At 38.2% G+C, this 20,749-nt stretch overlaps 1 protein-coding gene across 8 annotated transcripts in view; it reads right to left on the bottom strand.

Annotated features, from left to right (window-relative positions):
* The window catches only part of TASP1 (taspase 1), an 83,497-nt gene extending 64,552 nt beyond the window's left edge, over positions 1-18,945 (bottom strand). For 3 of the 8 annotated variants that reach the window (XM_038176958.2, XM_038176955.2, XM_038176952.2), the window contains exons 1-6: positions 18,641-18,932; positions 15,981-16,198; positions 14,245-14,312; positions 12,528-12,596; positions 4,296-4,416; positions 2,677-2,761 (exon numbers count right to left, since the gene is read on the bottom strand). In XM_038176958.2, coding sequence (XP_038032886.1) covers positions 2,677-2,761; positions 4,296-4,416; positions 12,528-12,596; positions 14,245-14,312; positions 15,981-16,125 — 488 coding nt within the window. In that variant the 5' untranslated portion in view covers positions 16,126-16,198; positions 18,641-18,932. Of the gene's footprint in view, positions 1-2,676; positions 2,762-4,295; positions 4,417-12,527; positions 12,597-14,244; positions 14,313-15,980; positions 16,199-18,640 lie in introns of all 8 variants that reach the window. The other 5 variants (XR_005264513.2, XM_038176956.2, XM_038176954.2 and 2 more) reach the window with 5 other exon arrangements.
* Between the last annotated feature and the right edge of the window lie 1,804 nt (positions 18,946-20,749).

Here is a 20,749-nt window from a genome sequence, read left to right as displayed (position 1 = left end):
TTTTGTAAAGTTATACAACAATTAGGAACGTCTTATAGGATAATATGTAACATTGAAGAGTTCGGTATATTCTATCATTGCATCACAGATAGAGAACATCCTGCCAACAACAAGCTGAACAAACTATGAGAGAAGGCGTAAGGACCTTAGAACAGCTTTAACAAATACACTCATCCATGCAGGGATTCTCTACTAGAAACTTTTTAAATTTTAATTTGGATAGTGGGATTCTGTGTTTTGAACTCAACAACAAGATATTGTTCAAGAATGACCAGACCTCAGAGCAATTCCCAGCAAACTGCATACATGTACCAGTCAGGACACTTGATCGCTCCTCCCCAATAAACTTACCATCTCCAAATAAAGAAATTCACACTCATTAGAATTTCTTCTACAGCAAATTAGAAATGTGCCATTTTGAAATGTCACTGTACAAATGGGTGCAGAACAGTGGTAAACAGGCCAAACTAACTGCCTCTCTTACAGACAAGCCTCTCCCTCCATAATGCCACTTCTACTGATCTCACAGTTCGTGAATTTCTCTCATGTGGTCCTGTGCCAAACATCCTGGCCAGAAAACAAGAAGCTAGCTTAGTTCATGCTATAGAAGCTGTCTCTGCCACCAGGTTTCTTTAACAAGATAGGTTCTTAGGCTATGCATTATCTGAGACTCTCCAACACACTATTTGCCCACAAGAAACAAGATGAAACTTGTGTACCTTCACAAATAAAAATCTGTTACTGAAAGCCTAACACTTGGGAAGAACGCCAAAAATACAGCTGTTCTCTTGCTACTTGACAACATATTTTCCCAGCTTGTGCTGGAATATGTTTCACTCCTGGAACAAGAACGTGTTACGCCAAGCCCTGCCAGAAAGGCAAGGCATGAAATTGTCAACAGTCATCACCTACCACGATCATTAGCTCCACTCCAAACTCAGGACACCCTGCACATACAGGAGCATCTACCAAAGCAAGCTACTGTGTTCCACTACTACGGATTGTTCCCAAGGTGACTAGGTTTTTTCTAATAAAATCCATACTCAAAATTCAGAAAGGGGAAGGAAAAATCGAAATATGTATAGGTAAATAAAATCCAAAGCATTTGCACAATAAGCTGAATGTGTTGGCTCTGAAAACAGTTCACTTCTCACCTTGACAATTTGAGCTCCCTTGTCTTTTACATCGTTTGTTAGTCAAGACCTTGCACAGTGTTGGAAAATTTTAGTCTTGTCTTTTGAGGACAAGCAGATACAGCTTCTTTTCCATTCAGTTATTTTTAAAATTATTGTGACATAAACTAGGTCATGAAGTTACAGAAAACATGCTGAAATAGGATACAGACTATCCCAGGTACTCTTCCTTGCCACAATTAGAGAAAATACTGTGATGGTAGAGACAAAACTAAATCACAAGTGCTTGCTCCTGTAGGAGACCACAAAACTCCCCTGTCCTGAAAATAAACAAATAAATAAACAAAACCAACAACCACCCCATTTGACACCCCCTTTTAATATATTTTATCTAAATGTTGGCTTTCTCCTGAAATCTCAAGAAATAAGCTACTTGCAGCAACTGAAATTGAACCTTAGTTAACTCCTCCAAAAAAAGAAGTTCTCGCTAACTACAATCACTCTTTCTTTTATTTTTAGTAAAGAAAACAATTTTAAATGCAACATCTGCTTGTTGATGGGCTGGTTTTGGAATGCCTGTTTCCAATCTGTGACCTACCTTTGCAGCATTACAGAACACTGAAATAGTAGTTTTCCTCACTGTTTAAACTGGAATGGTGTACTATCAGATAGAGACTGTCTATTTGGATAGTTTTAGAGGAAGAATAACACAGTAAGGAAAGTAAAATCTGTAAATCTGAATACAGGAATTTCAAACAACATAAGTGCTGATTTAATACATCTGCCAATATTGCAGTCAGTGAGCAAATGGTAGCAATTTTTTTGCAGTGAGTACGATAACTGAGGTAACCACTTTGAGTTCAAGCTCCTTGTCAATTTAAACTGCTGATGAAAATAAGATGCTTTTAAAATCAATCAATTCCAAAACAATTCTTGGATTCTTTCCAGTAATATTCAAAGTTGTCATGTGCTTAATAGTTTCCTCTTTCATACAGGTATTATACCGATATCAATAAAGCATGTTTTCATTGGTGCTGTAAATACTATTGAAACCATGTTTAAAACAACTTCCAAGTAAACACTGGAAATTTTCATGTTTTAGCTACAAAATAAAGCCACATAGTCAATGAAGCAGGATTCTTGTACATACTTTTTAAAAGCTTTGTGTTCTTGCTTGTTTTTTAAGGTAAACAGAGGTAAAGGTAGTAGAATTTCACTTTAATTTTGATGCATTCACAGATTTTTCAAAATTATATAGTAAAAACCATAAGAATTCAGTATGACATAAATTTGGAAATAATAACACAGACAGAAATTATCACAACCTGACATCCCCATCTATCCACAATACTTCTACACGCAGCTGCATCAAGTGCACAAGATGTTTCAAGATCAGAGAACAAAACTTAGCTTCTTTTAAAAAGCACACTCTAGCTGGTATGTAAAGCAGCATCAGCCTTCTTTGGATAAGATATAGCCTTCAAATATCACATGCAGTAGAGACATAAGACGAAAATAAAGACAAGCAGAACAAAGCAATTACCAAGGTGGAATTCTGCCAGCAGAGAGTTTTCCCTTCTGCCCTTCACACAACAACCTATTTGCAACTGAAACCGGATTCTTGATCCCTGAAAAGAAAAATTAGCAGAAAAAAAAAAAAAAAAAAAAAAAAAAAAAAAGGAACAAAACATTAAAATATTTTTCCACATTGCATTTTAATGTTCATTTTGGCAATGGAAGTCAGCTTCCTTTAATTTCCAAGGCTTTGGCAATTCAATAAGAGATACCTCAGGGTGCTATGTTTTGATTTAATAACACTTTTTATCAGTTTTTCCTTCACATGTCCTATCAGTGATGGCAAGGCCTTTTAATTAACTAATTTAATTAACTTTGTTTTGTTTTTTAAAGAAAGAAGCATACTGAAATATTAGGAGTGACTGCCTACCACAGAAGTCTCAAAATTAACTCAGTGGTATTCTACAGGCCAAAGACATTTTATGAGTATTAATTTTTCAAGACGGAAAAAGCTTTTATTTGGATCTACCTGGCCAGAACAGGGATTATAGGATTCAGGTTTAGCTTTTTCTCACTCCTTCATTTTCTCCTTTGCCATGGTTTGAAGGGTATTTTTTGTAACAAGCAAGCCCTGAAACACTTCATTTCACTATTTATTTTAGATTTATATCTACATGAGGAAGTTATTACCACAGTTCAGAACTGTTCTAGGATAAAGAACAAAGCTTGAAACATTGTCAGAAAAGTTATTCAATGGTAACAGTTAAGGCTGTTGAACATACTTAGGGCAAGAGCTCAGCAATCCCTATTTGGGACTGTATATTTGTTTTGTAATAAAAGGTAAAGCTAGGCAAAAAGGAGAAGAAAAACACATTATTTCTCAGATTAAATAAATCCTGTATGCATATTCATCAAACCTCGCAATAGTTTCACAAAACAAATAATAAAAATGTAACTATTCATGTGAGAAAAATTATAATGAAAAAAAATCCATATTAAACAGAAATTTTATGTCACAGGCAAATAGCTTGACAGATGATTAGCTAAACCCATTCTCGAGAATAAACAATAAGCTTCAGTTTTGAGCTGAGCAATCTATGTAGCTTTCTGACACTGTAAAGGAAATCTCAGTTCCTTGGTATCCTAATTCGACCAGTTTAACTAACAGACTAACTATCAACTATCAGGTAACCTTATGACTGAATTATGTAACAGTAAGTTCCCCAAAGTGGCAGATAACAAAAACAAATATAAAGCGAGTGGAATTTAAATGCTAGTATTCTTTTTTTTTTAAAAAAAGAAAAATGTAGAAAGATGGATAATTGCAATTTCATATGAAGTTATCATATCATAAAGGTTCATTCTCCAAAGCCATCTGAGCAAATTTAACCGCATTGGTGAATACTTTCTCACGTGATCATGCTGCATCAAAGGATTATCAGTGAACTAACAAGACAACACACTGCAACAACACAAAGCAGCATTTCAGTGTGCGGGAATGCCTCCTTCTCCCCTTAAAGGGAAAGAATTTATTAAACAGGGAAGTATTTTATAATGCCACCCCCCTCCAGAAACATAACAAAAAAGAACAAGATTGATCTTTGCACATAAATCAGTAGTTAGCTTTACAATACATAAGTAACATACCACTCAGTGCTCCAACAGCTCCAAAATTTAATGACTTTCCATCCATTATACTGGCATCACATTCTATCTCACCCAGAAGGTTTAGGTTAGACCCCATTCCTGCATTTGTAAAAGGAGAATCCTAAAAATAAGAATAAAACACAGTAAGGCCACATCCATAACAGACTACCTCAAGACCTTTGCATAACGAATGTGGTGACACCGGTCTTTGTACAGCACAATTTCTTATTGCAGTATTTCAATCTACCACAACAACCAAAAAGAGCAATTTGCACTGGTCACTTCAAATTACTACCATAGATACCTTATACCCTCTTCAGTGGGATACATCTCAAGTGTAATAATGTGCTATTAGAAATAATAACCACACGACAAATTTAGATAATCATTTATATGCAAGCAAAAGCTTTACAAGATGAGTCAAAATCTCTTCCACAGAGACCACAGCCTACTTTGGAAACCCTCAAGTATGGCGGAGCAGCAAAACAGAACTGTATGTTTCCTTAAGATGATAAGACTGTGACTTCAGCCTTGCACACAGAAATGAGGAATCAGCACCAATAAAAAGAATTCACTTTGCAAAATTCCTCTTTGAACACTAGCACAAGGACAGTCATTACCAATTAAAAACTAACGCATCTTTTATTAGAGTTTTCTGTAGTTTTTGCAAACTCAAGTTTGTCAAACAAGAAGTTCAAACAAGAAGTATCACATGCTAGATGTAAAAGTACGAATTGTTGCCTACACATTCCCTCGGAGCATCACCATGATTCTAAAATCACAAAGCTTTGAAGTGGCATAGTCCAGAAGTCTCACCATTAGGTCAACATAACTACCACTTTTCATACGCAGGCACAAAACTGAGTACAAAATGAAGAAAGAAAACAGGCCAGAACATTCAAACAGTAACATTTTAGAGATGCTGCACGCTTTTAGAGTTTTATGCTATTGTAATAAAAACAGATATAACAACCTCACGTAAGAAATAAAACGGTTGTCTAGACCGTATGTAAATATATCATAGAAATTAGATGGCCGTAATGTTACAAATACACATAATATATGCAGAATCAGGAAACACATCTATTGGAAACAAAGTTCTGTCTTAAATGCTAAGAGAATTGGCTCTATTTTGCACACGCTAGTTTGCAATGAATGCAAGGAAACTAAAGAAAGAGGGAGAACAGAAATGAAAAAAACCTTTGCAGCCAGTCAGTACTCTTTTGTTAACTTTCAGATGAACAGTAATGAGCAAATACAAAACCTGTTTTGCAAGGTACTGATTCTAATTTACAGAGATAAGGTATTTAGCACACTAGGGCTGGAAACAGTTATCAAAATGCAGTCTTGCTGGAATTTTATGCTTAAAGGTAACAGTGGAGAATCATTAATACATGATCAATCAGTAAACAGACAGTAATCTCTCTGTTGTGTTAATTCTACATCACTCATCTTTATTTTCTGGTTTTCTTCCGCATCCAAGAAGTAGCACAAATTTTTATCCTATCCCACTTTATCTCATGCCATACCAAATCTTCAAATTCATTGTGTCCATTCATTGTGTTGTTCATTTTGACAGATATGCATCACAGAAAAGAGGTAAAGTGGATGAGAAGTTGAAACACTTGCAGCTCAGCGCACAGTGAATAACTTTCCCTAGAAAGGGGAAAGGGTGGAAGGCTACCAAGATGATGGCCTTGTAAAGGGGGAAGACTGCCGAGAAGGAGCGGGCTTAGCCAACTGTATTGCTTGCCAGACTGCAACTATGAAGAAAATTAAGCCAGTGAAGTTTTAGAACAAAAGGAGCACAGAAGTGACAGAAGGAATCTGAATGCAAACGGCGAAAAATTCCTGGAGGACAAAGGAAAAACAGGAATGCATTAGGATGAACTGTGCTTACTCCTAGAGCTCTCCAAGTTCCTTGTTCTCGGGTAATCGGAGCACAGAGATCTGCAAGTCTGAGACTAATTTCTAAGGCTCTGTTCCAAAAACATTTGCTCAGTACATTATACTCAAAAACATTAGCAAAGAGCAAGAATTTTGTGTTCTATAGATCTGTCACAGCCACAAAGCAAAGACAGCTGTTACCTTAAAAGTGGATGTCAGGGCCACATAAAGGGAGCAGGGAGGACCTATCAGAACAGAAATCCTGGCTACTCTGTCTAGAATCCTTCTGCCTGCAAGATACAAAAAGATACAAAGCTTCCTACTATCTGATACATGTAATAACTAAGAGAGTTTAAGGAAAACAGTAATAATAATACAAAAAAAAAAGGCTACATAGTAGCACTAGTTCAGTTTATTTCTAAAAATCAAGAAGTGCTTTGGAGTAACACCTTCACTGGCACAACATCGAGGATGCACCAAGAGATGACTTATGAGAGGATCTCAAGACAAAGCAAATGCTGCCTGTTTCTCCTCTCTGAATACCACAAAATATTTATGAGAATGTCACCCTACTTACCACATAGTATGTATCTAAACCAACAAAACAGAAGGTGCCTCTTTGATGGCACAACTTTCATTTCAGAACTAAGGAGTCTTACCAGTACACTCACTCACAACCTGAGCAACTTCTCCAGTAAAAAAAGAAATGAAGAGCAAATTCCAAGGGCCTGCTCAGAATTTCTGTGGAGCTTTACAATGAGACAGCACTCAGTTAAGATGCAGTCTCAGAATTGCCACGAGAAAGGTGGTCTCTCTAGCTTCACAAACCTAAAAGCTGATCTGATAACAGCTTTAGACAGCGCAGGAACTGGGTGTGAACAGCACAGAATCTCTGACACCTACCAGAGTGTCTTTGAAATTAGATGAGATGAGATGTAAAGCCTTTGAAATGAGGCAGGGAAAAACCTTTATAACAAATGGAAACAGATATTCACACCCACATCTATGAATAGACAAGGACATGAAATACCACGCGTTAATACACCTCTTTTTGGAACACACGAATCTCTGCAAAGTTTGACCAAAAGATTTCAAGACTCTGATAAACAAATTTTGGAATACAATCTAGGAAAATTAAGAAGCGCTTTAAAATGAAAATGCACAGCCTTTGAGGAACGTGGAAACATTATTAAAACAAGTGTGCATGCTTTCAAAAGGCAAAAAATAAACTGAGCTTCTGCAGAACTGCAAGAAGTGACTCCCCAAGCTGTACCCAACTGGGGGAGGGAGGGAAAGAAGGAAAAGAAAGTTGTACCAGTAGGCATATTCAGGTATTTACTTGTATTTAAAAAACACACGCAGAGATCAGCCTTTATATCTCTAAGCTGTCAGAAAAAGATCAGATAAGCAAGCAAAACAGCATGAGCTTTTGCAAGCTAACAGCAAGCCCTACCACTACACAAAAGTAAACACAAGAGAAGACAAACAAGTGTCTATTCAAAGCGTTTTAATAAAACAAAAGCTTTCGAATTTGTGAAAAACACTAGACTACAGCAATTACACCATCACTGAAGTATCTCTAACTTAAAACTTGAAACCGTAGTAAAGAGATAATACAAAGCTTTAAGATGTGGAACAAGAATTTAATTTTCCAAAGTTAGCCCATCTTGTAAAAACTCTTAAGCTACCAAGGGTATCATTTTCATTTGTAGACTCCTTTTTATTTCAAGATGTATTTGAAAATGTTCTGGCAGCAATCACAGGCATGCTGAAGTTTCTAGCTGTGGTCAAAGTTGGAATGCTTGAAGATGTTACTCAACTCTAATAGTCCAGAATTACATCTAGGCAAATAGTTAAAATGTTCTATTTTGACATGTATTAAAGAGCATTACATTCATCTTTGCTACAGTTTAGGCCAAGGTTTATTTGCAACTTTGAAAAGGATTTCAAAGTCTACAGCCATTTCTTTCTACACACTGCAATTTTAAAATTCATTTTTCTGTGGGAATTCAGTGACAAGAAGTCAGTCTACAAGGATGACTTAGGTCCCTTTCAACTAAATCAGCTAAGATGTTCTTAAAGAACACTTTTGTCACAGATTACTGTTAGTCACTCTGCTGCAAAACATCACAGCAATGCTTTTAACTAGAATTAACAACTTCAGTTCATTATCCATTTAATGTTCATCTATGGCGACTGCCTTACCCCAACAGTGCTGCTGGCATCGTCCTTTCAGCTTTAAAAATATATCCTTGGGACTATGATTCTGTATTCCAAAATCTTATTTACTATAAAATTAATAAATCATGTTTAAAAACCAACCACAATTCAACAAGAAGTAAACTACTTCAATGCAAAATTTTGCTTTGTGTTCCTTTGAATTGAGGCTAAAAAACAAGCAAAGTAGATACAGGAATTTTAGTATCAAGGAGATCAAAAGCAAAATGTGACATCCACTTCCCATCAATCACATTAATTTCCAATTTAAATGATGTTCATAAATAATATTCCACAGAAGTCAAACTAAAGAAACACGCAATGTAAACATAATATTAACAAACTGAGACTACACTTAGAGAAATTTTAGTATCTTCATCATCCTCTACAACAAACTTACACTCTCGTCTCTGATATTTGAGTAGCAGACCCTCTGAAGTGCTCTATACTCTAAGCTTGAAATTGCACATCACTTCTCCAGCCAGCCATAAATTCAATCAGCATGTGGTTTTGTTGAAAACTGAAAGTTTCATAAGGAAAAAAAAAACCTGCCCAAATCCCTTTGTTTTTCAAGGCAAGTTCAGACTTCATATGGTGGCTGATAGCAAGATTGCAAAAATAAATGATTCTGGGCTCATGTCTTTGTAGAAGAATACAGTGTAAATGATGAGTTTTATGAAGCACCTTGTCCATATCCATTTTATTACCAAAAGCTGAAAATGTAACCTGTTCATTTGTTTCTCTGCAATGACAGAGTTCACAAACTGGAAAACGTTAACTGCCTTTAATCAACTTACGAAATACAGCTGATGCTTATGAAGACCAGTGCAGTTATTTCAACAGTTTTCTGGGTCAGGTGTTGTTGTTTGGTAAAAGTAATCTACCTTTCCTCAAAAAACTATTAGCATTATATGTTAATCTATCCACTATTTCATTTGAGATTCAAAGTCCAACAAAAAAAGGCTGTTCATTCTCCATTTGGAGCCTGCAAAAATAAAACAAAAAACAGACAGCATACCACAAGCAAACTGTCAGCTTGCTCATAAAAGATCAAGAGCAAGTCTTGCGCCTCAACAAGTCTTTGAAGTGATGCCTCTTGGATTAGCTGAAATTCTGTGTAATAGGAGTTGTGTAATTGAGCGGAACTGAGGGGAAAAAAAATTAATCTTTTGTGACACTTCCATGAAAAGATTTGTGTGTCTTGCAAAGACTACAGATTTTTGGAATACAGCATTAAAAACTCTACAGAACTGTAAAAGAGATTAAATATTTCAGATAAACTCACTGTAATGTGTTCTACAGCAACCAAAATATAAAGAAGTTTGAAACAGTATTCCACAATGGAATCTGTTATCATGTAATACAAAATATTGTTGTTCATTACCTTAATCTATATTGCAGTGGCAGATGCAAACAAACAAAACAGTTTTTATACAGATTTTTACTATGTACTTCCCAATTTGAAATGCTAAAAGTACTTGATGAAAATGTCAATATTTTTTCTGCATAAACAAGAGTAGTGATATCTCACAAGAGAGACAGTCAACATACAAACCTACATTTCTACCTATAAAGTCTTATAATGAAAGAGAAAATTTTCTCTGTTTGCTTTGTTGGTTTGCCACATAAAGTTTCTGTTTTCCAGACAGGAATAGGAAAAGAACTGGAAGTAAAACAGAAGACTCAGCTAGAGAAAAGATGGACATCCCTGGAGGTGGTGTTCACCATGAGATAAGAGGGGACACAAACCTTTCAACATTTTCAAAGCACACCATCTAACACTTTGGAATTTCTCATACCAGTTCCAAAAAATTGCCACTGCAAAACACACCATTTTATGTTCTGAGTATACCTTTGATTCTTCCTCGATGTAAATGCATAGCTGTAAAGTTTAATTTAAAAGAAGCCCAAATCCCAAACCCAATATTCTTTATCACAGTAAAAAAAGAGAATGATGCACAATTAAGTTATACAAATCACTTAATGAGTAAATGAAAGCCAATAATTACGTTGAGAACAGTGAAAGAATAGCCTGAAAAAAAATAATAATTAATCTTAAAAACATGAATAAATAAATAAATAAACAGGTTTTGTACAACAGTACACATAAAAATACTACCTAATACAATTACAAAAACAGGAAGTAGAATGATGGTAGGCATCACCAGAGCAGTAGCAGGACAGAAAAGAAGAAAAAGATTGCTGATCAGATTAATTCCCTAAATATGTTTTAATTTCATCTTAAAGCCGTGACATCTGTAAGATGTCACTTCAGAATATTTAAATCTATTACAGCAAAAGATTTTCTTAGGGATATCAAAAACAGAAAATAATTACCCCGGGCACAGCTGCAAGGAGATACATAGCTTTTAACTTAAGCTTCTTAAAATATGTTTTCTTCTACTTAGTTCAGGAGCACAATACAAATCACAACACAAAATATGAAATTTTTCTTCCAACAAGGAGGGAACTGGATCACAAAACAATCTTGTAGAAAAACAGCAGATTCAGTTAGCTTATAGATGTGCATCATAAATAATTCCTCTACAGAGAATTTATCTTTTATTCTCACCTAGATCTATTTTAATGTGTAAGATAGCACATGAAAGCCTATTTGAACAGTTCGGTGGAGACCTGGAGTACTCTTCAAAGTCAAAAAGTTCACCAAGTTAAAAGTATGACTGAAGCCTTGGCACCTAGTCAGCATGCCTAATGCATATGGAGGTACACACTGCCTACCTTATGCTAGCCCTACCACATATGTTAATTAATACTTCCTAAACATGTGTGCGAGCAAATCCACTGCTACTCCTCTCAAACATGACAATACATTCCCAAACCAGGACGTTATTTTTACAGCAGAACACTTACATCAGCTTCCTTTTTTTTACTACTAAAGTTGGAGAGGATGAAACAATTACTGCCATGAGGGTAAGTGAACCTGGGACAATCATTAATATTAAACTTCCTCATTTATATCCCAGAAAATCTTTTAGCTTTACTCCCCTTTTCCTTTTTTCACAGGGACCTTTCACTAAAGTCAGATGCTGTAAAATCCCACCATTCCAAAAAGAGACTCTTCCAAATGCCTTACAAACAGCTGCTCATCTCCTTATAATTATTGATTCTTTGTATCTTATATAAAAAATCCATTTTGAATAAAAGCATTACTTGTCCTACCCTTCTATATACAGCTGGTCATAAAAATCAGGAAAAAAAAGATAATTTTACAAAAAGCTGCATTTCGCCAAACAGACTGCTTCTATTCTCCTATCTTATCGGACAGAGATCATAGAGGAAAAAAAGTGAAAATATAAGGAAAAAAGCCTTCATGAATTACATTAATTCAAGTGCATAGCTCAAGTATGATGTGGAACAAATGAGAACTTAAAATTCCTACTTCATTTTCTAATAGTCGTTTAATTGGACAGAGACTAGCAACTTTAATTTATACAATCACTTCCGCAATATTATCCTGAAGGAGTGAAAAAGATATGAATAACACAATCCAGGAAGCACATCAGAGACAGTTACATCAATATAATTGCTACCTGAGAGCATTAATACAGTTATTAAGGACTAACTACATCTAAATTCTTTGGACTATAATTTGAAGAAATGAAACATAACTGAGATACTAATGCAAAAAAAAAAAAAAAGAGAGAGAGAGAGAACTTATTCAAGGACATCTGGTTAGCCAATGTTAACAGTAGCATGATTTTTCCCCACCTAATAAGTAGAGCCAGTGCAGCCCACCTGTAAGTCAGAACTTCCCTAAAAAGGGTTGGATAAATCTTTAACCATTTTTGTTTGTTTGTTTAAATTTTACTGTTAAAGACTATCTGATAAAACATACCTGAGATAACAACCAATTTGAACCAAGTACAGAACTTTTATTCACTTGGCAGTTTTAGAAGTCTTTAAACACATTTATTCCAAAAAAGAACGAAAAGGCAAGATAAAATTAGTATAGCTTCCCTATCTGCACAGATAACTAAATTTAAGACACAAAAAGGAAAATCTCAGTAGATTCAAGGGGGGGGTACCTTCCCCCCTTGAATTAGTACCTTCCTACAGAAAAATGTGACAATGTGCCTGAGATATATTTTAGTTGTCAAAAATTCTTACCTCTAATTCTATAAGTGCTGCAGTCACTGCATCTGTTGCAAGAGCGCCAGCCTGTAGCTTTTCAATTGCCTGTAAAACAGAATTTTCAGTTGATGATTAGGAAATTCTAATATTTTATCACTAAGTGTCACATTTTCCTATTCCTGTACAAAAGAGAATCTTCACCAAATGACTTCAAGATGTAAGAAGACAGAAAAACAAGATACGCTGGAAATCACGGCCATGCACCATGTGAGGGCAGATCTGATGGCTTTTTACTCCTCAGACATTCCACGACTGCATTTAGTAGCAGATTCCTGCAAGCTCAAATTTGTAGCAAAACAAATTCTCATACCTGACTTCCTCAAACACAATGTTTCAGTCAAGAAGTTTCTAATTTCTTTGCAAGATTTAACAACAATCCCTAGTACCATTCATGGCAATGATCATGAAATTGAACATTATCAACAAATGAACTCATCTAAAAGACAACTCATACAAACAAATCATATATGATAAAGTTATCTTCAGATGTTATATGCATGCACACGGACAAGGAGAGTTCTAGAGCCTAACACTAACATATCTCATCCTATTCCCTCAGGTAACCTCCAGAAAACAGCTATGGCTATATCTTAAGCAGCAAAACAAACCCATGACTGTTTGCTCTTCATATTTATGTAGAGCATTATATTTATGTTTGCTCTTCATATTTATTTCTTATTTATGTTGGCTACCTAGCTTAAGGAAACAAACAGAGTCTCCAATTAGACAAATTCAACAGTAAACAACCTCTTTTCCACACATAATTAGCTGAGAAATTACAATCATCAGGGTTAATGTAAAACTTTAATGAAGCTGGTGTTAAGTTTGGATGTTTTTTGAGGCTTCTCATTAAAAAATTAGATTTGTATTAGGACTGAGCAACAGAGCTGTAAAGATGAAGTGTTAATTAATTATTAGATTCCAGCTCTGAAACACTTCCAAAAAGCCTGCCAGGCTCCTCAGCTCCATCTCCGTGGAGAAAGCAAAAGGCATTATGAATTTTGGAGATCGGTATTCCAGCTTCTTATTCAACACTTCGTGTACAAGACTTGCCAGCTCCAAAGCCAAGTTTTCAAGGTAGATAAAAATAATAAGTATATATTTTTATACATACTTCCATAGGAATGTGAATTGTGCCATTTCTTCCTTTCTAACTCTGGGAAAAGGATTTTTTTTTTTGGTTGGTTGTTTTTTGTTTATTGTTGTTTCTACCTCTCCTCTTATTAAAAATTTAAGAGCTATCAAGAAGAAAGGAATTCTAGAAATCCCTATGTTTATGGAGTAATCTGGATGCTTGGGCTTAAATAAACTCCCAAAAGAGTGGATATTAATGAAAGAAAGATCCAGGCACCATGTTCACCTCAGGTAATCCCAGAACCACAGAAGCAGTGCAGAAACTGTAAGAATATCCTGTGAAGGCACTACTGCGAGCTTACCTGTTTGTTCTCCGTCATTCCTTTGATGTCTTTTATTTGCCACCACCAAAATACCAAACTTGCTGCACCTTGGGGCCAAGCACTGTAGTGACTCTGTACAGCCATCATGTTAACTGTTGCTGCTCCATTTTTTCCTCTAGCAACGCACACGTTCATGAGTAGCTAAACTACGACATGCCTATTTACAGCAAAGGGACAGTGTTCCCTGTATATTTCTTACACACCCAGTACAAGACTGTGGAGATGGTAAGACGTACCTTCTGGCAGGCTCTTTTGCACACATGCTTATACTCTTTAGCTTTGGATTCAGAATGATAACCTGCACCTACAATTAGACAAAAGAAAAAGAGATTATACTACTTAGCAAACTACTGCCTATAGCTCAAAGCAAGAATTACAAGACAGGCAAACAGAAGGTGTCTGGATTACATTAGCATTTCTTTTTTGTATCAGTGGTTGACAATTTTATGCCATCCAAATACACTTACAGAGTACAGAGCATACAGGTGTAAATCTCAGTGTCATATAATCTGTTCCTATAAACACTCCTGAAGTGACTCCAGTTTTGTTCATTCATGAAGGATTTCCAGCATTGCTATTTCATTTAACCTCCATCCGTGTGGGGAAAAAAAAAAAAGTCAAACTCCAATTTTCCTTTTTCTGCTGATTTGTAAGTTGGCCAATTACTATTTTGTTTATTTTCTCATATTTATGCTACACTCTTAGAGCTCATTACTCCAGTTTTAGAACCAGAAGATGTCCCTGAAATAAGGATGGATCACTTTTTCGTCTTTTTCTCATTTTCAGTCTCTATGCCTATCCTGTTGCACCTACCCATTTTGCCCTGGTTTTAGGCACTGTCCCCTATTTCCATACCTGGGAAATTTATCAGTGTCCACTATTTGATTCAATACAGTACCAGAAAAACAGCAGACAAGATGAGCACACTGACCTTTAGTTTCCTTTTTTTTTTTTTTTTTTTTTTAACTTGACAAACACGTTTGTATTGATTTCAACTTCCCTTTCCTCACCTTTAGGAATGCCAGCCTTGATAAACTCTAATAAAATCAGTTTTAACACTTTTAGCAAAGAAAAAAAATGGAATTTTAAATAGTAAAATAACCCAGCAAAGAGTAAGGTATTGATCAATTCAATCTGCTCTTTAAATAAAATACCAGGGTCTTCCGATATCAACCGAGAATAAACACCATGGAGACTTTTTTGGTTTTGCCTGAAGGATTTCAGCAGCTAAAAACAAATGTATATCCAGATGTAAATGTTATTCATATTTTCAAGACTTACGGTATTTAAAAGGAACCTATTAAAAATTATTTATGAACAAGAGACACATAGTACATCATTTTTATATCACATCTGAGTAGAAGACCTCTTTGTTACATGTGGAAAGAATAAATAACAATTCACTTAAAAAAGAACACAATAAAAAAATAGACTTGGAGAAAACCTTCAAAGTATAAAAAGAGTCAAATACTGCAACACATTGCCAAAGGTTTCAGAAAGTCTTAACTAGACATGCTAAAGGACAAGCTAGACAAAAAATTGTCAGTAATGAAAGAGCTCTATTTGATCCTTCTGTAGGGTAAAGAAACAGACTGGAATAGACCTCTCTCACATTTTGCAGGGTTCCCTATTAGCAGATGTAACTGAAGAATTTGATGTTTTACAACTGTGAAATTTAAGGATTTTTTTGACAAAGAGCAAATGCATATAATTATATATACAAATACGTATACACACACACACCCCATTCAGAACACCAAAAATTACATTTTTAGCACCAGCTCCCAAGATTCTCCAGCCAATGCAACTTCCACACAAACTCTCCACTCACACATCTACATCCAAAGTTTATATCATTTCATTAAATGTTTCATTAACATACTAGCAGACCACAGCCAATATAAAACTTCAGTTGATATTTAGTCTGTATACACACTATTTCCATTCCAGCTGTTATGCTTCTGTGGCTTACCTGCATGAACAAGCACAAATCCCACTCGTTTCCCTCTTTGGGTTTGCTTTGTTTCGGGCTCTTTGACCACCACTTTTACAGCTGTAACCTGAGATGATTTGGAAGGTAACACTTCTATCGAACTTATCCCCTTCTCCATGATCATACGTTAGGATCACCATCTTCTATTGGAAAAGAGCATGCTTCCATTCAAAAATAAATTCTGGAGAGGAATCATCCTAAAACCAAATCACATGCAAATGTTAGATACGGATTTCCAACAGACATATTTCATATATATCAACATCAGAAAGAATTTTTGGAAGACATGTTTGAAACAAGGCGAGAGCACCTGTTGAAAGAAGGGCTTCTAAGTTCTGCCTCTTTCCTAGCTAGCAGTATCAGCATGACTTAAGATAACCTACTCAGCTGGAAAAGTCCATGTTGCAAGTTGGAATCAGTCTTTAGGCTCCCCTTAAGAGACATGAACCTAATAACCTAGCCAGTTGTTCTAGGGAACTGCTGATCTAAGGCTTGCACACGACTGAGAAAGCTGCTTTCCACGGTCTTCTTTTATTCAACATTACACACCATATTTCTCCACCCAGCATGCCTAACTAGTTTTAAACACAATGATGCTTCACAGTTATAACCTTGGCCTCTTAAAAGTGACATCCTCTTCTCATGTGAAAAGTCCTAAGCATCATTATAACAATGTTAGCAAAAGCTAAAAGATGGTATGTACTGATACATGCATAACCTCCTATCCTGAAATCACGTGCTGGCAGCTGCCTGCATGATTTTGTGTTGATATTTTACATAGGTGATGTAGAAACCATACATTAACACAAATTCAAGCCTATCAGAAATTATTAACACGTTCTCCACAGAATTGCAGCATCTGAATAAAAATAATGCCTTATCTTTTTCTTTCTTTTGAAAGAAAAAGCTGTTTAAGATCCTATAATGAACTCATTCCTAGTCTTCCATAGCCTTCTACGTCCTCCCCTTATTGTTCTCCATTAATTTACAGGGGAAAGAGAAAAAAGGAATATTTTTTTAATTGCAAAGTATTTCTAAAAATAATACCAAATAAGCCCAAGACAGTAAAGTTTGCTTAGAGAAAAAGAACAGCTACCATGATTATTAATGAACCACAATACATTTAAGTCAAAGTCAAATAATTTAGTAAACCCATTCTTTTAGCTAGCTTTTGGATCTTAACCCTTAACATGTTTATAGAATTTTATGTGTATAGAAAGTTCATGGAAAAACTGACACTATTTTCTAGAATACAAAGTAAAAGCTCCCAAATGATAGTACAGAAAAACGTATTGTATTCCTCAAGAGTCAGAAAATAAATGTGCTGTATTTACTGCTTCTCTTATCTACAGACAAATAATGACACTATCACTCCTCTAGTTCAGCTGGTAAACTGATAGCACATTCTATGTGTCGGATTAATTCAGGAAGTGAACAAGAAGCATGTCGCTGTAATGCATGGATGAAGACCTCCAATAATGCATCAAGATATTCCAGCCTGACGTCTATCACCCCTAAAGGGACTACTTGTAACCTAAAAACACTAATAAGTGAAATAAAGGATATTTAATATGTAGGATTTAAACCACAAATTTTGCAAGTGCTATACAGCTCACTCCAGGAATTAAATACTACTCTGCTTAAACAACCATAACAATGCAAACGTTGTTTGTCAGCACTCTGAGCTGGCACAGAACAAAGTTACTGGTTTACCAAAGCCATCTTTGCAACATTGAAAATTAGCACAGCTTTCTAGGAAGCTACTTCTTTCCACTCCTTTCCCCCTTAGGTGCTAAATACATATATGTATCTTCATATAGTTATAAACACACATAGTACAAATAATTATGTTTACTTATGTGAATATAAATAGATTTATTCATACAAAATTAATTACCTCTACAACACACAGATTCTACAGAGAGTAAAACCTTTTATAAACTACATCCAACCGCAAGTCTCACGTACAGAATTCAGAGCTCAAGTCAACGTCACAACCACTACAATTTACTTCCTTTTTGGCTAGTGAGAAGCAAGAGAGCTCCAGCAGCCATTGATACGGGAGGTGACTCGAAACACAGCCTGTCTGCCACAGACTCCACTTCCCTGCACCTCACTAAGGTGTGTACAGCACACACCTAACAGGGGCACTACCAAGACTGAAGTATGATAGAGGAGCAAGTATGGACCGCGTATTCCTGCAGAAATAGAAGAAAAATAGTATGGTGGTAGGCACGGTAATAAAGATGGGAGAGAAGTTGTTTTTAAAAATGAGGGTACAGATGCTATTTAAAGCCTAAATAACAGTATAGCTCCAGACTGAAAATCCGAATTAGGCCTTGACACGCACTCAGGTTTGAGGATGTGGTGATTTTTACGAGCGAGGCAGCTGTATGGTTTGCACAGTAAGCTAAAAAGACAACGCACGTTAAACTCATCTCATTAACATCCTTCCACGTTAATTTTTGCCCAGTCCCTTCCCTTCCACACCCTTCTTCAAGGGCCATTCCCAAACTTGCTGCTTCCACTTCAGCCTGCCTTTCCCTCCCCAGCTGCCTGCAGAGCTTCACCTCTCCTCTCTGCCGGCCTCTCCTACACTGGATAGCCCTGATCCCATTCCTCCAGCCCCACGTACTTACTGCATTTAAAAGGCGACAAGCGGGGAAATCCTAGAAAAAAACAAGCCAGCCCCAGCCCCGGGGGCAGGCACCCGCCGCGGCCCGAGCCTGAGGGGAGGGGGAGGCGCACGCGGGGGTGGCTCCGTCTGAGCCCCGGCCATGCGGAGGGCTCGTTTTGGGGCAGCTTGTGGCGTTTTGGGGCTTTTTCGTTTTGGGAGCTTTTGTTTTTTTTGGGGGGGAGCTTGTCACGTTTCGGGGCTTTGCGTTTACTGACAGGGGGCTGGGGGACGCAGGGCAGGAGCGGTGCGTGGAGAGACAGCCCCGAGCACGCAGCGAGCAACGAGGAGCCACAGAGACGCACGGAAATAAGGCAGGAAAGCAACTTTTATTGCGAAAAAACACCACGGAAATCCCGCACCCCCCCACTCCCTCCCCCCCCCCGCCTCAGCGCTGCCGTCGCCATGGCAACGCCCGGAGGGGGCGGGGCCTCCGCCACCGCCCCGGGGGTGACGTCACCGGGGGGAGCTCCGCGCCCCGCCCCCCGCCGCCCGGCAGCGCGCGGCCGTTAACGGCCGGCCGGGGGGGGGGCGGGGAGGGGCGGGGCGCGGCGGGGGAGGCGGGGCCGGGCGCCGAGCACTCACCCGCCGCCGCCGCCGCCGCCGCCTCCGCCCTCCGCCGGCCCCGCGCGCCCCCGGAACCGCCCGGCCGCGCCGTTGCCTCGGTGAGGATGAGGCGTCCCGCCCCCACCCCCCCCCCCCGCCGGCCGCCCATTGGGCGCGCCCGGCCACGCGACCGGAAGCGGCGTCGGGAGGGGGAGGGCGCGGCCGATTGGTCGGGAAAGGGGAGAGGCCCGCCCCGCTGAAGGGAAGGAGCCAATGGTGGCGCGGGGGCTGCTATAAAAGGGGCTCGGGGAGGGGCGGAGGGAAAATGGCGGCCGCGGACGGGCCGGGGTGGAGGCCCCTGTGCCCGCGGCGCCGCCCGCGAGGAAATGGCGGCCGGGGGCGGCCCTGAGGGGCACGGGCACGGGCACGGGCACGGGGAACAGCCTCAGGGCAGGCTTCCTCCTCTCTCCTACCTCGGAGAGGCTCTTCAGCAAAAGCGAGCATAAAACTGGAGCTGTCTATGAGGGGTTTCGCGCAGGGAGCGGGGCTGTGAGGGAGCTGCTGCCTTCCTCGGAGGGGGAAGCACGAGCTCTGCTTTCTTCCAGGGATAAAAATAAAATGCAAAAAAATAAAATGCGTTTTCGTGATTTTTCTGTCAGATAATTTCCCATCCCACTTGAGGCTGCCCGGAAGGACCTCATTTAGTTCTCAGAGCCTGTTCTGTGACAGGAGTGTTCAGTTCCCATTTGCTTCTACCCCTTTTGCTCTAAAGGAGACTCAGCACCTGGCCCAGCATCATTTTCTAGAAGTACCTTCCCCGGAATGAAGGCTACGATGAAATCCTGTTTCCCTCGTGCTTCCTCAGACATTAATTTCAGCCAGCTGTACACCACATCACTTATCCCCCCCCATGTCCATTTATCCCCATTTATCTGATCTGAAAAAAAAAATCCTCATCTTCATCGTGGGACTGTAAATCTAGACTTGGGGAACTTCTCTGAATTCCAACTAAAAACCATTTATTTACTGATTCTGGTATTACAAAACAAAGACAGCACTTATTAAAAAAAAAAAAACTTTTCCCCTTTCCCCTGTTCAACTTCCTTCCAGACATCTCCCAACAATGAGGGTTATTCATAAGTTGCAAACACATCAGGGATGTTACCACTCCACCAAAGTTCCTCCTACTACAGTTACCACCATGTTGTTCCTCTTTCTCAGCTTCTTCTACCCTTTCTTATGCATGTTTTCATTGAGGCTCCACCAGCTTCACTGATGGGTTCAGGTTCATCTATGTCCAGTGGTGGGTCCATTGTAGAATTGGCTGCATCCAGCACAGGGCAGCCCTGCAGTTCCATCCTCTCCATGCTGCTACAAAAACCTTACTAAAAAATAGGAAAAAGAATGGATATTATATATACATGTATCTATATATATGTATATAAAATGAACTCTTCCTTCCTGACTTGGCAATAGTCCATCAGTTTTCATTGAAAACTTAGAACTTGCACCCTGAGTCGCCTTTTTT

This window comes from Anas platyrhynchos, chromosome 3, assembly GCF_047663525.1.
Source record: "Anas platyrhynchos isolate ZD024472 breed Pekin duck chromosome 3, IASCAAS_PekinDuck_T2T, whole genome shotgun sequence".
Taxonomy (NCBI): domain Eukaryota; kingdom Metazoa; phylum Chordata; class Aves; order Anseriformes; family Anatidae; genus Anas; species Anas platyrhynchos.
The sequence above is the reverse complement of the archived record's forward strand: the minus strand, read 5'-3'. Positions and strand labels throughout refer to the sequence as shown.